The following is a 26317-nucleotide window of genomic DNA, read 5'->3' on the forward strand; positions in this document are numbered from 1 at the left end:
TAGGATCATCATCTTTCCTTGTGTGCCAAATAACTTTGTATTGTTTCCTGGAGAGTTTGAACATTATGTTGTAAGACTTTGGGACATCTCTAAATCTTACCAAGAGAATGTTGGTAATTTGGCTTTATTAGATACGCAACCTGTTTAGATTTAGTCCACAGGTTTCTCTCCACCTCCTACTGGCTGCGGTTCTAATGTCAGTTTAGTTTTCAAAGCCTTTTTAGTGCCAGTCAGATCTGGCCACGTGTGTGCCACCCACTGGTTAGTCTGGAATCTAGGTGGAATCTTTATGTAAGCTGTTTTCAAAGTCATTGGCATGCTAATTAAGATCAGATCGTTGAATGTGCTTGTTGGAGAAGGTCCCAGTGTTTCATGAATAGCTCTATGGGGTTGCTCTCCTGAGCTTCTGCTCAGCTAATGCCCTGGTGCTTTCTGGCTACTCGGGGTTGGGGTGAGAGAAAATGGAGAAAAAGAAGAGAGAGGAAAAAAAGACCTGGGAAATTTCTCCCACTTTCTTGGGCTTGTTCTTTTTTCCTCTTTGAGCCAGAACTAGAGGGTCTTTTCAGGATTTCTGTGTGCTACAGTGCTAGACTCAGCTCCTGCTGGGGGATCATGTCAGGGGATACGGGAGGAGAAAATACAGACTCATCACCTGTTCAGTGCTGCTTTGAATTCTTACTCTTCTCTGAGCCACCTGCTGATATTTACTTTTCACAGCCTTTAAATAGCTATGGCATCAATCTGTGCAGGTTTATAGTTGTATTTGGTGAAAGAATAAAGTTGGTATATGTTCACTCCATCTCAGTAGGACCCAGGGCTTCCTGGGGGTAGGATTTTATACCTTGAATGAAGTCTGAGAAGGGACTACAGACTCTCTTTCTCACACTCTCCTGGGACAGCTGATCCTCGTGTGGAATTGTCTATCCAGCACATACTCTCTCTTTCATATAGTTGAATTTCTATTTGTTAAGTGTAAGTATAACATACCTCCGCTTTAAGTTTTTTTTTTTAAACCAGATAGTTTAAGAAATAACAACAAAAAATTAAAACCCCATTTATAAGACATTTCTTTAGAAACATGTGCATTATAGGCCAATCATTTCATTTGGCATCTATTTGCTGTGATATGCTTTTATGCATTGTTTGATTCAATTTTGTAATAATTGGGTGGTTTGTAGATGCTATCATTTTGTTAGATTAGATCGTTAAATTTCTAAAGTGTTTGTGCTTTGTTGCTTCCAAAAAGGACTTTCTTAAAAGAAAGTGTACACTAAATAATGTCTGTTTTCATTAATTGAAATGAGATCCCTACCCCTTGGTTTCTAAACTACCTCTGTGGAAGGAGTAGGAGCAGTAATGCTTTTAGTAATAACAGGCACAGTCTTTACTCCTGCCTTTACATTAGGCCAGGCACTGTCTACATGAATTACTGTATTTAATCTCTCACCAGAATAAGCTGCACGAAGGTGGGGATTTTGTCGCTTGTGTCCACTGCCTTGTTTCCAGTACATCTCACTGTGCCTGCCACTTAAGAGCTGCTCAGTAAATATTTGCCAAATGAACGTTTAGTGATGTATATACAACTTTATGCCATTTCAGTGTTGAGGAATGAATTTTTAGATGAAAGCATTTGCCCCAGGATTTCCAGTAATGAAACTGGAACTGGTGCCAGTAGGATGGTCATTTTGACAGTGCATTATGTGAACCTAATTGTAGCCAGATGTGTACAGTAGTACACTATGAATTATTCTTGCCTTAGGGCATGTTGAATACTTTTTCTTAGAGTGTCAGATAGTGAATATTTTAGACTTTTCCTGGTGGATGCCCTTTGCTGTGGCTGCAGATCTTTGCTATTGCAGTACACGTGAGTAGGTATAGCTGTGTTTCCACAAGATGTCACTTGCAAAAACAAATGACAGGTCAGATCTGGCTCAGGGTAATATAGTTTCGCTAGTTTACCAATCCCTACTTTAGGTGCTCTTTTGTGTTCTTATTGAAGCCTTTCACTATAATTGTTTTCTAAGATATGTTTAGTGACATGTTTAATCTATGTAAACAATAGGGATATGGGAAACTGCCTTAATTAATCCAGAACTCTGCCGAGATAACATCACAGTTGGAAACAAGACATGGCTCTGTATTTTCAACACAGGAAGCACTCTATGAGTTTGCTTAAATATTGACTTTTTAATATTTTAGAAGCTTTCAAAGGGACAGTGTCTTATCTTTCTCTGCATCAGACTTATACTTTTTTTTTTTAAACTTTTTTTTTTTTTATAGAGGCATGTTTTTATTTATTTATTTGTTTGTTCGTTTGTTTCGTTTATACATGCACTGGGTACAGTCAGAAGCGCGGGAGGGTGAGAGAATTCACCAGAGCCAGAGCGGGGAGCAGAGCAGGCAGAAGGACCGAAGTACACTGCTGAGGGGAGCAGCGGGCGGCAGGAGAGGTCTGCGGGCCTTGTGGGACCCTCCTCTGGTGGCCGGGGAGCAGCCGGGGATCGAACTGGCGCTGCAGAGGCTGCGGGCAGCTTCACAACCCAGCGCTCAACCGCTGCGCCACCGGGGAGGCCCTGAGACTTATACTTTTTTTTTTAAGATTTATGTTTTATTTATACAATAGCTGGGGTGTAGGCCAGAGGCGTGGGAGGGTGAGAGGATTCACCAGAGACAGAGCGGGGAGCAGAACAGGCAGACAGACCGAAAGCACTGCTGAGGGGAGCAGCAGGCGAGATAGGAGAGGTCTTCGGCGCCATGTGGGACTCTCCCTGGCTGGCCGGGAATCGAACCCGTGCTGCAGAGGCTGCGGACAGCCCCCCAGTGCTGCACTCAACCTGCTGTGCCCCCGGGGAGGCCCCAGACTTCTACTTTATTTTTACTCTTTATAGCTTGGTTTCCTGTACCTCCTCACAACAGATAAGCACTCTGCTGAATTGTTAAACTTACAGTGGCTTGTTCTATTTTTCTTCATCTCCAGGATGATTGAGGAAAGTGCAAATAAGCGGAAGACCATGGCAGAGAAGAGGCAGCTGTTCATAGAAATGCGTGAGTCTTGGGTGCTTCTAAAGTCCTCGTTTGTATGTGTGGGAATGCTTTATTTTCTGATGAAGTCACAACTTTAATCAGGTAGCAATTTTATGTTATGAGCTTTAGAAAGGGAAGGATGTTATAGAATCATGACGTTGTAAGACCCCAAGCCAGAGCTTGTGTTATTATTGAATTGCTTAAGCAATTCTTTTTTTTTTTTTTTTTTTTAATTTTCTAGAGGCATGTCTTATTTATTTATTTATTATTTGTTTGGTTTATACATGCACTGGGTACAGTCAGAAGCGCGGGAGGGTGAGAGAATTCACCAGAGCCAGAGCAGGGAGCAGAGCAGGCGGAAGGACCGAAGTACACTGCTGAGGGGAGCAGCGGGCGGCAGGAGAGGTCTACGCGCCATGTGGGACCCTCCTCCGGTGGCCGGGGAGCAACCGGGGATCGAACCGGCGCCGCAGAGGCCGCGGGTAGCTTCGCAACCCAGCGCTCAACCGCTGCGCCACCGGGGAGGCCCGCTTAAGCAATTCTTAAGCAAGGAAATAGTAGTAAGGCAGAAAAGCTACCTAGGATATCTGAATTGAAGGTTTAGCCCTCTTGTTGTAAATCCATTGTTACCATGGCCTGGCAGGTGTTGCTAATTAATCCATTATGCAAATTACCTTACAGGTAATTTCTGTCCTTAGAAGACAGCGCTATAGGAAAAATAAAAACTGTGAATGTGTACTTTGGCAGATTACTTTATTCTACCATTTAAAATTACATAAAATTCAAGCAAAGAGAAGATGGCTAAAATGAGTGGGTGGTTCCCAGGATTTGAAGGATCCTTTTGCTCTGTGACTTCTTGTCTATGTGACCTTACCTAATACATGCATCCTTGCTAGACCTCGTATTCTTTGCCATCAAATCAGGTTGTGTCTGGACCAGTGATTGTAAAACCTTTTAATAGCATTTTACTCCATTTTTCAGATAAGATATTGCAAGGAGTAGCAACCTGTGAGTAATACACAATTGGTACTGCTTGGTTGGGGGTGGGGGTGGCAGGAGCCCCGTCTGACATAGTCTCTGAAGTCTGCATCTCCCAGGGTGACACTCAGTGGGCTAAGTCTCAGAGTATCCTTTCAATTCTGGAGATGTTCTGATCTGTAGAGTCTTAGTAATGGGAGTAGAGTTTGGCTCAGTGTAGATCTGTGTTACCCTGTCAAGCATCAGCTAGATAACAAGACAGTGGAGAGGAAATCCTGGCATTGGGCAGGCAGCCAGACTGGGGGATATTTAAGGACTTTTGTAGTTTTGAGTGTTTAATTGCTAGTCATTCAAGCCATACACTCTGGAGTCACTTCCCTCCACCTCACCTTCTGCCTCCAAAGAAATCACAAATTGCAGCTGAGTTGACCGCATAAGCGAGGTTTGACTCTGTCCCGCACAGCATCATGGCTTTGAATCCAGTCTCTGAGTTGCCTGCCTGGGGTTGGGTCTGGGCTCCCTGACTTCCTGGCAGCATAACCTTAGGTACGTTACTTGGTCCGTCTGTGCCTGCTTTCTTACCCAAAAATAGGAATAGTGCCTTCTTCACAGAATTTTGTGAAGAATAAGTAAATAAGTGAAGTAATGTGAGCATCATGCTTTAGAAGAGTGAAAAAACACAGAATAATAGGAACTTAATTTGGTAGCTAAGCGTATTGCTGTTTTTGTTGCTGTTCCTTTTCTGTTTTTTTTTTTTTTTTTTTTTTTTGTGGGACCCTTGCCGGCTGCTGGGGAACGAACCAAACCGGCGCTGCAAAGGCTGCGGGCAGCCTCGCAGCCCAGTGCTCAACCACTGCGCCACCAGGGGAGGCCCTGTTCCTTTTCTGAACAAAAGCAGTAGACTTCTGATCCCTTCTTCTAGTCTTGACCTTTTCTTTTTTTTGATAAAAACCCTCCATGTTTATTACCCAATTCTTTTTTTATACGAATGTTAATCTTTATTAATATTATTGCTGCTACTCAAACTACAACTCCTACAGTTAGTGCTGCCCTGGTTATTGTTATTAACTTGTTTTTACGGAAATCTCGTTACTGTGAGGATTTTTATTGTATTTAAAAAATTTTTTTATTTTATATATTTTTATATCATTTTTCATTTTTGCACAATCTATGCATTTTCATCTTCGTTATAGTCCCCATACAAAGAATAATTATAATAAAATCAAAATCAACAAGCAACTATAAACCAGAGACACACTACGTGGTGGGGGGAGAGAAGGGAGTAGGATCAAAACAAGGGTGGTGGGAATAGTCTTGACCTTCTCAAGCCTGTGGTCTGGGCTGCTGCCAGTGTGAACAATGTAAATCTTTCTTAATCCTTCCTCATCACTCTTAGGAGAAAGCACAAGCTCCGACACATGCCAACAAGGCCCTTCTGGCCTCTTTCCCCCCATTTACAGGTTCCCAGTTTTTATCATGGGCCTTGCATGTCATTTCCCAGTGGCGATGAACTGACTCCCCACCCCACTGCCCCCCAGCCCCGAGGCAGAGAGACCATGCTTTTCATGTTGCTGCCTTTGCTTTTGCCCTTGTCTTCATCTCCATCTAGTTTGTTGCTCCTCCCTTCCTGTTGAGACTCAGGGAGCATGTCCATTTATTTTTAACACAGTAAGAATCTACCATGTTCCAGGGACTTTTCCGGGGGCTAGAGTTGCACAGCCCCTAATTCTCTCTCGCTGCTTGCATTTTAGAAAGGGGAGACAGAAAAAATGGGGATGCATATAACACAGTCAATTCCCAGTGCTCCAGTGATTAGGGCACCTTGAGTAACTAAGCACGGGCATGTGAGAGTGTGAGTAGAGTAGACACTTGAAATTGTCTGCAAATACTTGGGTTTACTGCTTACCGAACATTATCACTGACACATAAGCTACCATTCTCTGGGACAAACCCGAGGACACATAGTCTGGGAGATATTTGGTGCATGTGACTTCTTGAGTCTCCCCTATTTTGTCATAGGAAGAATTGCATCAATGGCGATGGTGTCTGCTGCTGGAGGTCCCACTCTCATTTCCAGCGTCACCCCAGTTCTCCAACGTAATTGCCTTCTAAAGGACCAAACTCACCCACTGTTCTAAGGCTATTGGTTGTATCTTAACTTGTAGAAATTATTTAGGGGTTTTGGCTGCTATTAGATTTTTGAAATGATGTTACAGCTGGATTTCCATAAAATTTGGGAATCATGTGCCAAATTTTACAGGTCGAGCTGTCTCTACCTTCTGTACTGGGATTGAGGGTGAATTTTCACAAGGAACTGTGGCAAAGGAAAGCCACTGTTGGTGAGCAGTGCCTGAAACTCCAGTGTAGATTTCTGGCAACTGGGCAGAAATAATCAGTGTCTCCTATTTTCCTAAATTAGCTAGCTTTGCACTTATGTGATATTTGCTCTAACTGGAGAGAATCTGGAGAGAGTGAGTTACATCAAATCTACTGACTTTTTCTATTTGTAAATATGCAACTAGTAAACATGGAAACTAGCAAACATGGCCTAGGAAATGCCCTGCAATCTGATCAATTAGTAATCTTTCTGCTTAGTTGCTTGGGGATGGAGCTTTCCTTTCCTAGCTGTTCACATTAGTTTTCTCAATATTGCTCATAAAAATATTTTATAAAAATAAATGTTTAGACATTAAAATTCCCTGCAATAATTTTATGACAGGCTATTCATTAAATGCCCTTGAGCACTTGTTAGAATCCTTTACTAAAATCATTGGCTTGGTTTTGAATAATTAAAATATTTAATGGCCCAGTTTGAAATATTTAGTTGGAGATGGTACAGTGTTATCTCTGACTCCAGGCTAGGGTCTTTCCTACCACGCCACGTGCCCTCTTCCTAATAAAAATTGTCATGCGCTCAGATCAGGAGTGTGCTTCCCCCTGAGCTTTCTCAGGCTTGCACACAGAATAATGTAGGTGGAACTGCTGGCCTCGAGCCTGGCACGGAGTGGGCCTCAGAAAGGGTGCCTGCCCCTTCTTGCCCTCTTTTTTGTTTCATCAGGAGGCCTTGATGATACACTATATATAAACTGTACCAGCCTGGTGAAACAGTCAGTTCCTGGCATTTAGAAATTAAATCTACTTGAATGTTTTCTGTTTGTCCTTTTTTCAGGTGCGCAGAATTTTGATGTTATACGACTGTCAACGTACAGAACAGCTTGCAAATTGCGATTTGTACAAAAGCGTTGTAACCGTAAGTCTAGAGATGTTGCATGTCCTTCCTTGGATTTATGTCTAGGTCTTTGATAACTTATGATACTATTATCAATAGTATTTTAAAATTTCATTGTTATTGTCCTTTAGAAATATAGTGAGTTTTAAGTCTTGATTAGCAATCATTCTAGACTCAAATATTGAGTCATTTATCTGTGGGGTCTTTATGATTTTCTGTGTGCATAATTTTCTCATTTATAAATAATGACAGTTGTGTTTTCCCATTTCAAGTACTTATGCTGATAATAACTGCATCTTTATATTGGTTCAGCCCTCAAATACAATAGAAATGATAACAGTGGGCATTTATTATCTTAGTATCAGAAGAAAGGCTTTCAACAGTTTATGACTACATAATGTTCGCTCCAGTTTTTTATTTTTTCTTAAATAGATATTATCCTTAATCACATAAGAAAGCTCCCTCGTAGGCCTCAGTGGTGGTGCAGGGGTTCAAGTCTCAGCGCTATCAAGATATCACTAGCCACTGCAGCATGAGTTTGATCCCCAGTCAGGGGACTATCCCTCATATGGTGCAGCAGACCTCTCCTGTCTCAACCGCTGCTCTCCTCAGCAGTGTATTTCAGTAGATCCACCTGTTTTGTTTCCCACTGCCTCTGGTGAAGCCTCTCTTCCCCTGCACCTCTGACCTATACCCCAGTTCTTGTATGCATAAATAAATAAAATAAATCTTTAAAAAAAAAAAGCTCCCTAGTAGTATGAGTTTCTTCATATCTAAAGATAAGGTTTATTTTATTTATTTATTTATTTATACAAGCACTGGGTACAGTCAGAAGCGCCGGAGGGTGAGAGAATTCACCAAAGCCAGAGCTGGGAGCAGAGGAGGCAGAAGGACCAAGGTACACTGCTGAGGGGAGCAGCGGGCGGCAGGAGAGGTCTGTGCGCCATGTGGGACCCTCCTCTGGTGGCTGGGGAGCAGCCGGGGAGCAGCCGGGGATCGAACCGGTGCTGCAGAGCTCTGCGGGCAGCTTCGCAACTCAGCGCTCAACCGCTGCGCCACTGGGGAGGCCCGATAAGGTTTATTTTAAAAGTTGTCTTTTTGATAATGATTTCCAACTTAATTTAATTTTGACTATAGAGTATGGTTTATATGATTTTAATCCTTTGATCTTTTTTTAAGAAAGATTTATTTATTTGTGCATACTGGGGTACAGACCAGAGGTGTGGGTGGGTGAGAGGATTCACCAGAGATAGAGTAGGCAGCAGAACAGGTGAATCTACTGACATACACTGCTGAGGGGAGCAGCGGGCAAGACGGGAGAGATCTGCTGCTCCATGTGGGTAGCTCCCTGGCCAGGGATCGAACTCGTGCTGTGGTGGCTGCAGATAGCTTCACAGGTTGTGTCTTAACCCCTGTACCACCAGGGAGGCCCCTCCTTTGATCTTTGTTGAAATTAACTTTATGATTCAGGATAAGGTTACTTATTATACATGTTCTTTGTGTACCTGAAAGTAAAGTATATTCTCTCATCATTACAGCATTTACATACTTTGTTAGTTGTAAAGTTTGTCTTACGTTTATACTTATTTTTTGTATGTTATGTCATTAAGAAGTGTGTTAATAACTCTCACTAAGCTTGTTTGTTGCTGAAGCTACTAGACTAAAGTAATAAAATAGGTTATTCCAAGGCAACATTACCAACTATAAAAAGATTAGAAGTTTTTACAAGCAGCTCTTTATCTTTTCTTTTTTTTTAATATTTATTTATTTATGCATACAAGAGCCGAGGTGCAGGCCAGAGATACGTGGGTGGGGGGTGAGAGGATTCATCAGAGACAGAGCGGGGAACAGAACAGGCAGACTGACTGAAATACACTGCTGAGGAGAGCAGCGGGCAAGACCGGAGAGGTCTGCTGTGCCATGTGGGTTGCTCCCTGGCCGGCCCAGATCAAACTCGTGCTGCAGAGGCTGCGAATTGCTTCATAGTGCGGTGCTTAACCGCTTGCACCACCAGGGAGGCCCAGAAGCTCTTTATCTTTTTTCCTCAAACTATTGCTATGAATTGCACAGATCACTGTTTACAGAGACCTGAAGTAATAGTTCCTTAAATATGAATAAGTCTACCAGTGTTCAGTACATGTAAGTGTTCAGTTGTGAAGGCAGCCCCATACTTAAAAATTGTTGAGCATTTTTTTCTTTGTGATTTAGTCCATCTTGTTGATATCTGGAACATGATTGAAGCCTTCCGAGACAATGGCCTTAACACACTGGACCATTCCACTGAGATCAGCGTGTCCCGCCTGGAAACTGTCATCTCATCCATCTACTACCAGCTGAACAAGCGCCTGCCTTCTACTCACCAGATCAGTGTGGAGCAGTCCATCAGCCTTCTCCTCAACTTTATGATTGCTGCCTATGACAGGCGAGTGCCTTCCATGTTTACTTCATTTTAAGAATGCTTGGCTTTAAATCATCTTCTATAATCCTTGCTAGATTTTTGTCAACCTGGAGTCATAGTTAAAAGGGCGGTTACTCAGTGTAAGTCCTTTAAATCCTGGTTAAATGACAGAGTGACCAAGTGTCCTGAGGCAGGCCACATATGAAGCTCTGTAATATCGAGGAGAATCACACCCCCAAGATATACTGTTTGGTATAATTATAGTTACCTTAACATGCTGTTCTCCACCCTGTGAACGATAGCTGAGTTGTCAGTTTGATTGTAAGGTTTTCTATTTGACTTTTAAATCTAACCTTTATTTTGTAACAGCAGGTGCTCACCTCCAAATTTATAGTCAAATTTTTGGCCGGATTCCTTCTCATTATTATTAGATTTTAAGACTTTAAAACAACTGTCAGGAACAAATAGGATTGAAAAGTTTCTCCTTTAATTGTGCCTTACAAATTAATTTTTTTAATACTTAGGATTTAAAATATTTTATATTAGACAATTAAAAAGTTCAGAGAACAATATTGTAAGCATCTGTGTGTAGAATCTTAGTGAAAGCAACGAGCAATGCCTAAAACTTTTGGGTAGGCTCATTTTTTTCCCTATCAGGTCCTCCCACATAATAATATAGGTAGTTTTATGGTCTGGTCTGGGCCAACAGGTGATGCTTTAACCAGCTTTTTCTATTTTGTAGTAAGAATGTCCATATTCTCAGCATGAGAGAGAGGAAATCTTCCTTGCTCTTCTTCAGTTGAGCCAATTTTGTGGTTTAGAAATTGTGATTTATATCTCCCCTTTCTGTTTCCAACCTGGCCATTACTTCTATGTCTTCCTCTGTCAGCAATAGAAAGCCTTTTCACGTGGACTTCTGCAGTAAGGGAGCCCAGAGGGAGCCAGCCCTTGATCTTGGCTGCATCTGGATTCTGGCTTCATTTCTTCATAGTGGTTGTGGCTTTGTCCTTCTCTTACATCAGCTTCCTCCTATGCTGACCTCAAAAACAAAACAAAACAAAATAACAACAAAGCATGCCAGCAGCTACCAAAGGCTTATTACTCTTTCAAGTCTAGGTAGGGGGAGATAGCCAACTTCTTTTTTTTTTTTTCCTTCAAGCTTTTTATTTATTTATTTATTTATCTATTTATTTAATACAAGAACCGGGGTACAGGCCAGATGCGCAGGAGGGTGAGAGGACTCACCAGAGACAGAGTGGGGAACAGAACAGGCAGACTGACGAAATACACTGCTGAGGGGAGCAGCGGGCGACACAGGAGAGGTCTGCTGCACCATGTGGGACACTCGCTGGCTGGCCTGCCAGGATCAAACTGGCACTGCAGGTTGCAGACAGCTTCACAGTGTTGCACTCAACCGCCTGCGCCACCAGGGGAGGCCCAATAGCCAACTTCTTTCAACACCAAGAAGAAGTACCTTAGCTTTCCTCCAGAAATGTACATATGGGTCATGTATGCGGGCATTATGCTGCTTATCTCAAAAAAATCAGGATTTGTGCCTCTGGGGCAGAGGGTGGTTTAATTCTCACCTTCACCACATGTTGCCTCAAGCAGACGCTGTTGGACTAGATGTGAGATGACAACCCCGGTGATCACCACTAAACACCCTGCAGTGCCTCATAAACTCGTGGTTCCTTTTCTTGTTAAATGATTCCATGATCAACCCAATTCCTCAAATCTGAAACCTCAGAATCATTTCTAATTCTTCCTTCTTCCTCAGTCCCCACTTGTCAGCTGCCAGGCATGTCACTTGTACCTCTGGAATGTTGTGCTTCTCTCCGCCCCCACTGTGGCCATCGCAGGTCCCCCCATCATCTTATGCCTGGGGGATGGTCACAGCTGCTGGGTGGCGTGCATAGACTCCCTCCTCCCCCATTCATTCCTGGAAATGATAAGCGTCCATGGCGAGCCCACTGTAGAACCAGCAGTTTGGACATGGAAATTAATTTGCATTTCTCTCTCCTGTTCCAGCCCACTGGTCTGCACCTAAACAAGCTGACCTTAAATCTGGGTTTGTGTCATATCCTTCTTTAAAAAAATAGCCTTTTCCCACAGAAAGGCATAAACAAAGTACTATTTGGCTTTAGTTGTTTTTCTCATTATAGAGAGTGGTGCTGTGCCTGTATTAGCTGTGAACATCTGTGTGGGGTACTTCTGGGTACCAGCATCCTCCAGCCCAAGATAACAGGGGTAGTGGGGGGCAGTGTCACCAGGATCCCGTCTGCTTGGGCAGGCCCCTCAGTACAATCAGAGTTACTCCGTGTTTCAGCCTTTTTGTTTGCCACCCTGAAATCAGATCACCTGCACTGGAAATGCCATTCAGCCACTGCATTCACCTCCTTGGGCATCCAACCTCCCTCCAACTAGCAATTCAATTGTTAGCCCCCATTTGCATTCAAAGGGTTTTTAAAAAAGCCCTTTACTTTATTTCTACTTTTACTCAGAGCAAGAAGTGAGCAGAATTAATCTGTCCTTATTAGAAGTACATTATTTCTTCAGATAATCTGCTCTGTTTTTCAAATTTTTCTCTTTTTCTGAATGTTGGAACATCTGCTTCTGTCCTCTTTATCTCTCTCTTTTTTTTTAAATTTATTTGTTTATTTATTTATACAAGCACTGGGTACAGTCAGAAGCGCGGGAGGGTGAGAGAATTCACCAGAGCCAGAGCAGGGAGCAGAGCAGGCAGAAGGACCGAAGCACACTGCTGAGGGGAGCAGCGGGTGGCAGGAGAGGTCCGCGCGCCATGTGGGACCCTCCTCCGGTGGCCGGGGAGCAGCCGGGGATCGAACTGGCGCTGCAGAGGCTGCGGGCAGCTTCACAACCCAGCGCTCAACCGCTGAGCCACCGGGAAGGCCCTATCTCTCTCTTTTTTGAAAGATTTATTTATTTATGCATAGAAGAACTGGGGCACAAGCCAGAGGTGCGGGGAGTGAGAAGATTCACCAGAGACAGAGTGGGGAGCAGAACAGGCAGATCTACTGAAATACACTGCTGAGGGGAGCAGCTGTTGAGACAGGAGAGGTCTGCTGCGCCTGGCCGGGATTGAACTCAGGCCATCTCAGTGATAGCACTGAGGCTTTACCCCTAGGCCACTAGGGAGGCCCTGTCTTCTTTATCTCAATGTTTTTCACATGATTCAATTTCTTTAGCTTTTTCTACTTTTTAAGAGAGTTTATCAACTTACATTTTCAATTCATTAATTTGGCCTTTGTAATTGTTTATCTCATTTACTTTATTATATTCTAGCTATTGAATTTTTCATAACTAATATATCTGCTTAATTCTTTTTCGTGTTTTGTGGTTTGTGTTTATTTTGCTAAGTCTCTTTTCATATGTTTATTTTTAAGTTCTTTGTCCATTTATTCTAATACATGCTCTTGTGAAACTGGTGTGTGTTGCTCTGTTTGTTGAGTTTTTAAAATATACCTGTACTCCATGTCTAAGTACTGGCCTTAGAGTGATACTTGCAGTAGATGTGGGTGGACCTGACACCCACATGTATGGTCCTTCCAAGCATGTATGTTAGGGGTGGGAAGAAAAGGGGCTGTCTCCATGTAGGAGTATGAAGTTTCTCAGCATTCCAAATTTAAACTTGGCTTACCAGGCCATTATGAAGGTAACTTAGACAGGGCACATTGATAGAACATTTTAATCAGTGATCTGTTAGCTTGATTGGTGACTATAATATCTAGATACATGTCTGTGGGCCTCTGTAATCTTGCTGCTGCAGGGGCAGGCCCAGTGCCAACTACTGATTGAGCCATAGTGATTTCTGACAAAATACATACATTTTAGATGATTTACCACATTTTGAATTGTACTTTAAGCTTTCATAGTTTAATCTTGACAGAGTAGTCTTCTTGGATAGTTTTTGTAGTCTCTGTTTTCCTCTACCTATATAAGAGAGAAAACTATTCTGTGTTGCATTGCTGAAAAATTCCTTTTACTCTTATCTGATTATTGGATCTTATTTTTCCTCTATTTTTTTCATCAGCATTGATTTATAAATGAGACTTGGGCCTTCACCAAAAGTGTTGGCTCAGGGATATAATGAAATTCTACCTTAACTGAAGCAAGTCTAAAAAAGAAATCATATAGCTAATGAAAACTAGGTTTGGATAAAAAATTTTAAAATATGTCAGTATTGAATATATCTTTGAAAGACTCAGAGTTGTGTTTACCACTAAAATAGCACTTAGTAGAAAACGCTCTTGTTAACTTGAACAATCTGAAGAATTCTCTAGTGTAAAGATGTTTATATACTGAATTTATGGTAGATTTATATGAAAAAGCCCCTGTGTACTTGGGAAATATGGCTGAGAACTGTTTTTAAATCTTATTTTAGCAGTTTCATTTGGATACATTTAGAAGTTTACATAGTTCCCTCTTAATGAATGCTAAAAACAAAACAGTATAAAACAAAGCAAAAACGTACATTTTAAATAAAAGCAAATATATTCCTTCCATTGAGAATCTGCCCAGTTGACATGCTGTGGAATGGACATTGCTGAAAAAAAGTTAATATTAGATCCCGTTTTTCCTCATCAGTAATCTTTAAACAAAAACGAATTTCCTGGAAGGCACAAAACATCTCATGTATATGGACAGTATTTACTAACATCTCTGCTTGTTCTTAGATGAATTCAGGATGACAGGAGAAAAGCCAGCTCAGTAAAGTAAGGCGAGAGCTCGTGCCGATGGGAAGTTTTTGATGCCCACAGTTAACTCTGATGGGATCGCATCATAGCTCTTTTAGTAAATTTTCAGGGGCTGGTAGAGAATGAACTAGAAACTTTGATTGTTTTAAAAATGGTGAAATCTGAAGGGGAAACATCACAAAATGGAAAAAATGCAGCTGCTCTGGGGGTAGAGGAACGGGGCCCTGGGCCCTCTGCCCCTGCACTGCTTGGTGCTGTTGTGTGGATCTGGCTGTGTGACGTGTGCGGTGACATCACAAGACAGGCTGAGCAACAGTCTGTGCCTGGCGAGATTACTCCGGGTGCAGAAATGACTGAACTTAAAGTTCTCTCGCTGCTCTTCCTATCCTTTGTTTTTCATTTTGCAGCATGAGAAGTCACGCTTGGCTACTCGTTTTCAGCACAAACAGATCTACCAAGGGTTTGAATTAGCTAATCTTTTGGGGAAATTTTTTTCTTATTATTTCTCATATTGTTTCCTTTTAGTAAGTTTTTTTTTTTTTTTTTTTTTTTAGGGAAGGGCAAGAAAGGGTTGCTTTTCCTTGCCTCTGTTTTTCTCTGAGACAAAGGAGAGAAGTAGTAACAGAGACTTCTCCATTCATTCAGTCCTCACCTCCAAATTAATCTGATCAAAGCACCGCTTTCATCCATGTAACCTTCCACCTCAGAAACCTCTTCCTTGCAGTTTTTGAGTGAAGTTCTCCCTTCAGGAGTAATGGTCTCTTCCTTAACCCCCTGCTCACACTGAGCTGGAATTGGGGCTACTTGGGGCTCTTTTTAATTTTTCCAATATGACATGTCACTTCCCCTCCATGCATTGTGGTGAGGCCCTTACCTCCTCCCCAGCTCTGTCCCATCTGCCTGGGAGTACACTACACGCTCCTCTCCTTCCACCTGAATCTCTTATTTCTCAGGGTTCTGCTTAAGTTTTTGCCTACTCTACAGCCTGCCTCATGGTTGCCAGCCCCTTTGATGACCTGCAGTTTTTTTTTAAAGATTGATTGATGATTGATTGATTTATACATACGTACATACAAGCACTGGGTACAGTCAGAAGCGCGGGAGGGTGAGAGAATTCACCAGAGCCAGAGTGGGGAGCAGAACAGGCAGAAGGACTGAAGTACACTGCTGAGGGGAGCAGCGGGCGGCAGGAGAGGTCTGCGCGCCATGTGGGACCCTCCTCCAGTGGCCAGGGAGCAGATGGGGATTGAACCGGCGCTGCAGAGCCTGCGGGCAGCTTCGCAACCCAGCGCTCAACCGCTGCGCCACCGGGGAGGGCCTGCAGTTCTTGTCTGTATTGTTACTTGAACTTTCAGTCATACAATGCTCTGAACAGCTTCAACAAAATCGAAAAGTCCTCGAAAGCAGAGATCAATTTTATACACCTTTAATTCTTCAATAAATACAACCCTGGATTATTAATAAATATTTGTAAAGTTGAAATGAACAGCAGCAGGCATTCTGATTGGGATAAAATTGAATAATATTTTAAGTTGATTTTACTTGATTAAGCTAGTTGACATTTGCCAAATGGATTCTTGATTTGCAGTGATTATTGCATAATCCATTCACTGTGAGTTTGTAAATGAAGATTAATTGGAAAAATATGTTTTTGAAAATCTAAGAAATGTTCTTATTAGTTTTAGCTACATGAGATAATTGGACTGGTAATGGTGTTTCTAAAGTCTGTTTTCATGGGAGAAGCACTAATTTACGGTTGGCAGCATCTGCAATTGTTTGCTGAGGATGTTGAAACAGCTTGTTTTCTTAAGAAAAAGTGCTCCCCGTAGTCTTGTTTTCAAAAGTATTAATTTGAATAGCAAACTCTTAATAGATAGTGCGGAGCTGCAAACATCATCCCGATTAGGTTAGCCTAAATATTAAAAAAATTATATACACACACACACACACACACACACACAGGCAGAATCTGAGACTTCACCAAACTGAAATGAGCACGCCCCCCTCCAGGGGGCACAGGTGGGGACTGCACAGGCTCCTGAAGGTACCTGCAAGTTAAGACATAACAGTGTTTATTCAGGGTGACTCACTGTCTGCTTAGCTTGGCGCAAAGCTAATAATGGTGTTTTCTCAGTGCTGGATAATAAGAACTTTTTAGAAGTCATGTGCTCAGTTTATTGTCAGACTGTAAAATGATAGGTTTATGGAAATGAATCATGCAGAGAAGTCTGAGAAAGAGAATCATCTTGTTCCTTACCGAGGGAGGGTATGCCGCCTGGGGAGATTCTGTTTGGGTGGGGTTAAAATAACAAATTTTCTCTCACCTGTCATCCTCAGCAGATATTACCTGTTTGTCCTTCATTTTAGTATTGTTACGGGGAGTTATTATTCACTATTGTAGTACTTCTTTAATATTGACTTACTAATCTGCTCTGCAGCCATCGCTGACTAGATTTTGAATCACTTTTTTTTTTTTTTGGCAGTGAAACAGGTTAAAGATCTTTTCTAAATCTTTTTGAAGAGAATTGATTCTGATATGAACTTGGACTTTATGTTGGAAATAATGAGAGCCTAGATGTTGGTGAAGTTCTGTGCCATGGCCGGGGGCAGCCAGCTATTCAGTTTTCTATGTAACCTGACCAGTGTGTTTGGATTAAATTCAGATGTGTAGTGGGAAGGATCAAGAATGAATTTTTCTAAGAAAGAATCAGTTAGATAAAGGGCATAATCATAGGGTGTTAGGCTGCTAATTGACCACAGTTTCTTACTGCTCCCCTAATTGTAGTGGAAGAATGCAGGCGTGCCAGTGTAGCATTAGAAAAGTAAAAGTAACACTTTGCCTTGGCTGCCTTTGGGACAGTTACAGGAAGTTGTATTAGGCTTAAAGATGAGGGTTTCACTGTGAAGAAAGGCATGCAGATCGATAGAGTAAATTTTTTTTAAAGATTTATTTATTTATTTATACAAGCAGTGGGTACAATCAGAAGCGCGGTGGGGGGGGGGGGTGAGAGAATTCACCTGAGCCAGAGCGGGGAGCAGAACAGGCAGAAGGACCAAGGTGCACCGCTGAGGGGAGCAGCGGGCACTGCAGGAGAGGTCTGCGCACCATGTGGGACCCTCGCCGGTGGCCGGGGGTCGAACCGGCGCTGCAGAGGCTGCGGGCAGCTTCGCAGCCCAGCGCTCAACCGCTGCACCACCGGGGAGGCCCGGAAAGAGTAAATGTTGAGTTTAGCCTACAGAGCAAATGACTGAGAGGTGGGAGCTAAGTATTTTATCTTCTTTTTGAAGAGATAACTAAAAATACCATAATTTGAGAAAGAATTGTGCCTTTATGTTAAGTTATGCTTAGGTTTTTATGTAAGGATTTTTAATAAGTACTTATAAGTACTTTAAACATGCCATTTATTAATTTGTTTATATTAATGATTCCTTTTGAAGGGTGTGTAAACCTTTTGATCGTTGAAACTTTGAACCTAAATTTTTAAATGAGGGTAAGCATTTTAAGTGGGGAAGATTAGTTCAAAATTAGACCTGAGGCCACTCCCCCATCCTCAGGATGCAGTTACATACTTATAAACAGATTCTTAAACATCAAGGTTCACTAAGCATCCTCCATTCCCCTCATAATTACTCTGATCCTTAATCTCAGATACTCCTTTCCTCATATTTAAAATACCCTCAGCCTTGCACACACCCTTTGCCCTGTTAGGGTGTAGCCTGGTACTTAGATGCATATCTTCTCATCATAAATAAAGCAGCCAGTAGTAAGCACACATACATCTGCATACTCTAAAGAGTGTGTAGGCAGAAAGGAGAGAAGGCAGGGTTTGTTAGGTGCAAGACTGTTAGGTGCGAGGCAGGGTTTGTTAGGTGGAGATGCTGTACCACTGGTATGAATGGGAAAAAATGGTTGAAAGTAGATATGAGAGATGATGAATTAAATGACTACACATGGTTGATAATTAGTTGAGGGCTAACATATTATTCTGCTAATGCATGTACATACTATTTGATCTGAGACTAGCCATTGAGAGAAGTAATAATTCTAATGAGTAGACAATGATAAAGGTATTTTAATGCTAATTTAGGTCAACTATATTTGAATATAAGACTTCCTGAATTTTGTTCCGTTAGTTAATGGAAGTAAAGGATATTTTGAATAAACAATGCAAATTGTTGTAAATATTAGTGTTTCTAAAACATTTTGAAGATTAAAGTGTTAAATGATATTATAATTATTTTTAAAGATTTATTTATTTATGCATACAGGAACTGGGGTACAGGCCAGAGTTGTGGGGTGTGGTGAGAGGATTCACCAGAGACACAGCGGGGAGCAGAACAGGCAGACTGACTGAGATACACCGCTGAGGGGAGCAGCGGGCAAGTCAGGAGAGGTCTGCCTTGCCATGTGGGTTTATCCCTGGCTGGCCAGGGATCGAACTCGTGCTGCGGGGGCTGCGGGCAGCTTCGCAGCCCAGTGCTCAACCTCTGTGCCACCGGGGAGGCCCGGTTTGTATTTTTCTGAGAGTAGTCTGTGTCTCTCTAGTTTATCCAAGTTCTTGAATTTATGGAAATAAAGCTTTTTTTGCAATATTTTCTTGCTTCTGTCTTTTTTTAAGATTTATGTTTATTTATTTATGTATAGAAGAACTGGGGTATAGGCCAGAGCTGCAGGGGTGAGAGGATTCACTAGAGACAGAGTGGGGAGCAGAACAGGCAGATCTACAGCTGAGGGGAGCAGTGGGAGAGATGAGTTAGCTCCCAGGGATTGAACCCATGCTGTAGTAGCTGTTGATAGCTTGACAGTGCTGAGACTTTAACCCCTTTGACACCAGGGAGGCCCCCTCTTTCATTCTTGATATTGGTAATTTGTGTCTTCTCTCTTGTTCCTAGGCAGTTTCACTATATTAATATTGATTTATTCCAAGACCCAGCTTTTGATCTCATTAATCTTTCTCTGTTTTCAGTTTCCTTGATTTCTGCTCTCCCCCATATTGTTTTTTTTTTTTTTTTTTTTTTTTCTTTTTGGCTTAATTTGTTGTTCCTTTTCTAGCATCTTAAGATGGGAACTGTAGGGTAAGGAAAATGTCAGGCTTTTCTGCCCTTCCGCCATCAGGATAGATGATGGATCCTTGTCCTGAATGCATGCCTGATGGCGGGCACCTGGAATAGGGTGTGGGCATAGGTAGATAGGATTCAGCTGAGCTAAGACTGTGCTTTTAAGGGCGGCGTCACGGGGACACCAGCTGCAGTAGCAGCAGCAGCAGCCGCCGCCGAAGCAGAAGCCGAGAAGCAGCAGAACGAACGCTAGAGAGCCCAGATAGAGTGAAGACTTACTGGGGGCTGGGAGGCCTGCCAGCCTCCCAGCCCCCCAGCCAGCACCCCTGCCTGCCATATGCCTGGTGAACCCCAAATAAAAAACCTGGAAAACCACTGAGGACTCTGACTCCTCCTTTACCCGGTCTGCATGGGATCAGAAAACCTGCACTGTGGTCCAGTCCGGCCTTTACAGGAACTTACTGACTGGAGAGCATTCTTTGCTAGACAAACCTGTTTATTATTTATAGAGTGAAAAGTGCCCATCCTTTCTCTGTTTTCCTTTGGCTGCCTGCTTTCCACGCTGAAAGCAACCAGTATTGCTTGTTCAATATTCTTTCACAGATGGTTTATTCATGCACAGACAGATACACAGGAATATTTTTACTCTCTCCTCTTTAACATAATTGCTAGAGAGCATGCTAGCGATTACTTTGTTCTATGCTTTGCTTTAACTTACTTATCTATTTTGGATATAATTTTTTATCTTTGTTATATTATTTTTCATTCTTTTTTATGATAAATGGCCAGTCTTGGATATCTAAGGATGCAACTTGGGCCTTGGTGTTTTTATATCTTTTATTGTAGAAAACTTTGTGCTGTGCAGTTTATATTTTTCAAGGATCTTTTAACCTGTGGGGTTCCCTTTCATCATTTACCCCCCTTAAACCATTTGCTTTGTCCAGTAATGGTAATTTGTCTTCCCAGGATTCATTTTTAAAGTAACATATTGAGAAGTATAAAACACCTACAGGAAAATGCAAAACAGGAAATATAGTTTCATGAATTATTGTAAAGAAGATCTCCCATATGAGTACTATGGAGGCTGGGAAATTAGAAAGCTGTCAGCACCCTGGAAACAGCTTGAGCCATCCTTGTTGTGTTATAGCCCTTTCTGTTCTCCCGGATGTAATCAATGTCCTGATTTTCATGGAAATCCCTCCTAAGATTAATTTTTACTTTCCTGGGTAGAATTCCCTTGATAGTCTTGTGTCTTGAAATCTCTGTCTGCAGAACATATTTTGAGCAAGTTTACCATAAAGAAATGCCCCCAGCCCTGCAGCAAGCCTTGCCTCTGGCTCTCATGAGCACCTGCTCTTCCTCCCTTCTTGTTGATCTCCGGGGTGCTCACCTGGCAGCTCACCTGGCAGCGGGGTTTCTTTTGTGCTGCACCTAGCCGGACTGCTTTCCTTCAGGGCAGAAACAGCATCCATCAAGTTCTTAGTCGTGAGCAATAGCAGTCATCTCTGCCTACATTGTTAAGGGATTATAGGTGACCTTACAGGTTCTGAGAGACAGTTGGGAACGTAGGCTTGAAGACTACACCAGAAGAACAAAACTCAAAATCAAACCATAAAACTGGTCTCAAGAAGATGCCTCTGCTCCCCCTCCTGTCCTCAGGCACAGCTACTGCTTGTGCTGACGACACCACTGACTTGGGGCCGGGGGTGCTGCCTCGAGGGTCAGCCTGTGCTGCCGCAGTCCTGGTGTGACTGCTCCATGGTTGCCATCCTTGCCCAGTGGATTCCAGTATCTAAAAGTTATTAGTTTTGAAGAAAGATGTGAAAGCAAATAATTGCCTTTCTTCTTTCTGTCTCTGCTCTTCAGTAGTGACAAGGCAGGGTGTGTAAGGGTGGACTCAGCATGGTTGGCCACCAGAACTTTCAACTGTGAAAGTTCTATATATAGCTTAAATATCTGTTCCTTTTAACAGAGTTGATACTGTTTATAGCCACTGGCTTTGCTCATATAATACAAAGGATTTTGGACATAGGACCATCCCAGGGGTGTATAAGGTGTGTATAAGGTACTGTATAAGGGGTGGAGGTGTATCAGTATTTCTGAGGAACTATAGATGTGAAAAACCCCAACTAATTTTAGCTAATTGCAGGGATTCCTATTTTATCTTCTAATATACTTAATGTGATGTAATAATTAGAAATCAAAGTGTAACAGACATGACTTAGGGACGGTTTGTCCTTTTTCAGTTGTGATCTTATAAAGAAGATTTGGAAAATAGGAGACACTCTATTAGGACCATTTGTAAATATAAGTAGGTTGGCACATGCTTTTTAAAACCAAAGAGTATCATTGTCACTGCCTAGATATTTTGCTCTTAAGTTACTATGAAACTATGTAAGCATAGTCTTATGAAATTGGCGCAAAAGCCCATTGTTAATTTATTATATGACAACTTAAAAAACCAGCTCGTAACGCTTTCATGTGCTGTGAAGCCAGGTGTTGTTGGGTGCACAGCTCAGTGGGCATGCTGGGTCAGGGCCTTTGCTGATGTTGTGTTTGTGTGGCAGGTGAAGGGGGCACTGCTTCAGGGAGTTCACTTTTGGCCTACATTTCACCTTTCTAGTTCTAATGGAGAAGTAGTATTAGGCTTCCTTCCCCTTCACTTTTCTCACGTGGTGTGAAATCTGAGACATGATGCTCTTCTAGGAATGAACACATGGTAACAAAAGATTGTTACAGTAAAAGCCAGGTTGTTACAGTAAAAACCAGATTGTTACAGTAAAAACTACTTCATAGCAGCGAGTACCCTTTAGTAGATACCTATAAACTCTTACAACATCCTGATGGAACGACACATTTCTGCATCATTATTTGAACCTCAGTTTTGAACTATTTGAACCTCAGGTGTGGATTTAATAGGCTAAGTTGATAGGAAATTTACTTCAGCTTCATCCTTCTGGCCTCTGCCTACATGCTGGGACAAACTGTTTTATGTACTGTTTCTAAAAATTCGTTTCCAAATAATTGAGGTTAAGCATTATTTACTGAGCACAGATGAAGCCTAATTCTACAAAGAAAAATAATGATAGGTTTTTAAATGTGGTAATATTGTAACATATAAGGGTGAAATCAGTATAATGGTTGCTTGCTTTTCTGTGATGTGTGTGTGTGTGTGTGTGTGTGTGTGTGTGGTTTCAGATAGCAATTATTTCTAATATAATTTATTTTGCAGTGAGGGCCGAGGCAAGTTGACGGTATTTTCAGTTAAATCTATGTTAGCAACCATGTGTGGTGGAAAAATGCTGGACAAACTGAGATGTAAGTATTTTCACATTATTTGAAATGTTTTATTTTCAAGTTAGAATGTTAGTTTTAAAGGAATGCTTTCAGAATTTTGGATACTGCTATACTGAACTTTTAAAACTTTAACCTTTTTTTATTATTACTTGGCTCACCTTGCAGCAGCTGGCTTGAGTATGTAAGTTGTGCCACCTACTGTTCAGATGCACAAGTTGGTTGAATTAATTTGTTAGTGGGTTTTTTTTTTTAATTTTTTTTAAGATTTATTTATTTATTTATACAAGCACTGGGTACAGTCAGAAGTGCGGGAGGGTGAGAGAATTCACCAGAGCCAGAGCGGGGAGCAGAGCAGGCAGAAGGACCGAAGTACACTGCTGAGGGGAGCAGCGGGCGTCAGGAGAGGTCTGCGCGCCATGTGGGACCCTCTTCCAGTGGTCGGGGAGCAGCCGGGGATCGAACCGGCGCCACAGAGGCTGCGGGCAGCTTCGCAACCCAGTGCTCAACCGCTGCGCCACCGGGGAGGCCCGGTTTTTTTTTTTAGTTTAAAACAAGAAAACTGAAGACATTCAGAATAAATGTTGACATTTAAAAATTCTTTAAAAACTTTCCATATTAAGAATTATGCTCAAAATGATTATGTTGATCACTTGTGCTTAGAAAATAAGTTTACTTTCACCAGGTTCGGTCAAGTGTAGCCCTTAATAACTGCATTCCTTGTCACATGGTAGCTGTGTGCTCTGATTAAACTGTTCCCTGTCCCCTTAGCATCAAGCTCAATTATTTAGAAACCAAAAACCTGTTTTTTCAATCATCTTACCTTATTTTTTGTTCTGTGGTCATTTTGGCATTTCACTGTTCACTGGATACCATAAGAAAGAGCTTAGATGAAATCAAAGATAAAGTGCACAAGTATTTAATATTTCTGCCATGGTTTTCATTTATTCACTAGTTGGTTCCTCACTGCCTGGGGTATGCCAAGCATTGTGCTAGGTGCTTTATGTATATTTTCTTACTGAATCTTTAACATGTCTTTGAGCAGTAATGGTATTTTTTCTGTTTCATAGATGAGTTAACTGAGGGGGCAGAGCTGGAATTAGACAGCTCGGGCTGTCTAACTTTAGAGCCCTTAGTTGATGCCACTGTCATCGTGCTGGGATGGAGACACATGTGATCTGGTGCGATGTTCAAAGTGCCATAGTCCAAGTAGCCAAAGAGAAAAACTCTGGCAGGTTTCGGGAAGGTGAAGTTGAAGCTATGGGTTTTAATGAGGTGCTGAGATTGCCTGTGAATTGATTTGTTAAAGAAACTGGGTCATCTACCCTGTAGCATTTCTTATATAGATTTTGATCATTATATCTCCATGACATTCCTCTGTGACCCACATTTTTTATTGTAATTGAGAGATACAGAGGCTTGATCAGATTCAAGTACAGCTTTTGGGCAAGATTATTTCATAGATGCATTTTTTTCTGTGCTTTTTTCCACATAGTATCATTGACATTGAAAGTTGGAAAGCTAGCTGGCTCCTTAGTTAGAGATTTAGATATTCTAAAACAAGATCTTGGAGAATATTTTTGGTCAAGTGTTTTCTCTGTTATTGAGAAAGTGCAATTTTGAGTATTGTATAAAGTAGGAAGAGATCTGCATGGTAATTTTAAAAAATGTGTCTTTGATCATCTTGGAGGAACTCAAGTCACCAATATCCATATGGCACAAAAGTGTGCCTGCCCAGCTAGGGGACACAGCGAAATGCACTGTACCCCATCACTGCACATCATAGATGTTTATGTTATTCATGTTTGTCTTATTCAGCTAGATTTAAAATATGGTGTCTTTATCACCTCCATGTTCAGAGTTATAGTTCCTTTGCCTTCTGTAGCTTTGTTATGTTATTTTAATTGCGCTGTAATTATCTTGACTAGAGAAAGCTGTTCAACTTAAGTAAAATTTTCAGGTTATTGAAATCTGTCTCCACTTTTTAATTTTTGTCATCCCAGGCAGGAACCACTTTAAAAATGGTCTTGTCCTTCCCGTTTTAAACAGAGCTCATTGATCATAATTTAAACATTTTTGTCTCTTTGGGATGGCATTTCCTGATGCATTTTAGGCTAATTGTGAGACTCTTAGCACTTTGTCCCTTCTCGTATTTTCACACGACTGTGCTTTTCTTAAGTTCATGAATTTTTGGTGGTGGTGGTGCTGGTGTGTGTGTTCTTGATCACTGGTAAATGTGATGCTGTTACCAGCCTCTAAAAATCTCTTTGCTGCTCATTTACTTTTATAGTATGCCTGTGACAGAGAAAACATAGTCAGCTTGTGTAGCATCTCTGAAACTATGGGCAGGAGTAATTACTCAAATATATGAGAAGCCTGTGAGCTTTGTAGTTTTGGCTATTATGAGAATCCCTTTTTTTGCCTTGCTTTCTAGTTCTCAGCTCTGCCCTGCTTAGTTGAGGGAGCTGAGTAGTGGTCAAGACAAAAGTGAGCTGGAACAGTGCGTGGTATACCATGAGGTGCTGTCTGACCGTTTGCTCACTTTCTTTCATCTGTTTCTTCCATTGCCTTTTGTTCTTAGTTTCTCCAGCCTCCTCCCACTGATGGTACTCTCTAGGGACACCTCTGCTCCTGTTCCCATTAAACTAGGTTTTCTGATTTATGGGACATGCTTTAGTATTTCTACTTTTCCTCCTATTGTTTTGATCTTTTTGAATTTCACCTTTTATTTTAGATTTTTTTCTGTAATTTTCTTCCCATTTTTTGAATTATTTTTTGCTTACTTTTTTTTAGTGTCAAGATAGTATTTGAAATGACTTAATTATTATTTGTGCTTTTGGTTTGAAACATTTCTTGATTGAACTCTTCAGATCTCTTTGAGAGAGTTTTTGTCCCTAGGGAGCATTCCTTTATAGAAATTGTTCACTGTTGTAGCTCTTATAGATTGTATCTTTGCTTCAGAGGTGGGTTAGAATTCCAATTACTAGTGATTCATTATCAGAATACTAACTTTAGTTACAAGCATGACCAAGTCTCACTACCCCCAAAACCTCAGAGAACAAAATTTATAGACTGTAAAGCCCAGTTAATTGTCAGTTAATTTATTATCAGTTAATTTATGTGATATATTTTTTATTTTATTGTCAGTTAATTTACGTGATATATTTACTTTGTCTAATTCTGCTAATTGTTATCTCCTATTCAGAGCCCATCTGTTTGTTGCCCATCCTAAAGGATAGGAATGGCTGGTTCATGCAATTTATTTTAAACTTCTTTTACAAACTGGTGCTGTGATTTTGTAGGACAGTCTAACAGTATGTGTCAGGGATGCTGTAAGGACTTCCCCATCCATTGACACAATCTGGCTGAATTTACCCTGCAGCACTAATGAGGGGCATACCTTAAGTTCTATGCTTATTTGCTGCAAACTTTTCATAGTACTTGAAAACTTGAAACATCTTTAGTCTCCAAGTAAGAACTCAGTTATATTTTTGGGATATTCTATGATTAAATATAATGTCTGTGAGAATATGTTTCAGTTCAAAATGCTTATATATAATATAGTTTAAACAAAAATTTGTTACACACATGGAAAGAGAAAGAAGTATACAAAAACAGTAA

At 41.4% G+C, this 26317-nt stretch overlaps 1 protein-coding gene across 5 annotated transcripts in view; it reads left to right on the plus strand.

The window, feature by feature from the left end:
• The window catches only part of DTNB (dystrobrevin beta), a 192356-nt gene that overhangs the window by 22439 nt on the left and 143600 nt on the right, over nucleotides 1-26317 (plus strand). For all 5 annotated transcript variants that reach the window (XM_037528399.2, XM_037528400.2, XM_054701271.1 and 2 more), the window contains 4 exons: nucleotides 2978-3045; nucleotides 7172-7252; nucleotides 9440-9653; nucleotides 22635-22720. In XM_037528399.2, coding sequence (XP_037384296.1) covers nucleotides 2979-3045; nucleotides 7172-7252; nucleotides 9440-9653; nucleotides 22635-22720 — 448 coding nt within the window. In that variant the 5' untranslated portion in view covers nucleotide 2978. The remainder of the gene's footprint in view (nucleotides 1-2977; nucleotides 3046-7171; nucleotides 7253-9439; nucleotides 9654-22634; nucleotides 22721-26317) is intronic.

This window comes from Talpa occidentalis, unplaced genomic scaffold (assembly GCF_014898055.3).
Source record: "Talpa occidentalis isolate TD23 unplaced genomic scaffold, MPIMG_talOcc4v2.1 talOcc4.5, whole genome shotgun sequence".
NCBI lineage: Eukaryota > Metazoa > Chordata > Mammalia > Eulipotyphla > Talpidae > Talpa > Talpa occidentalis.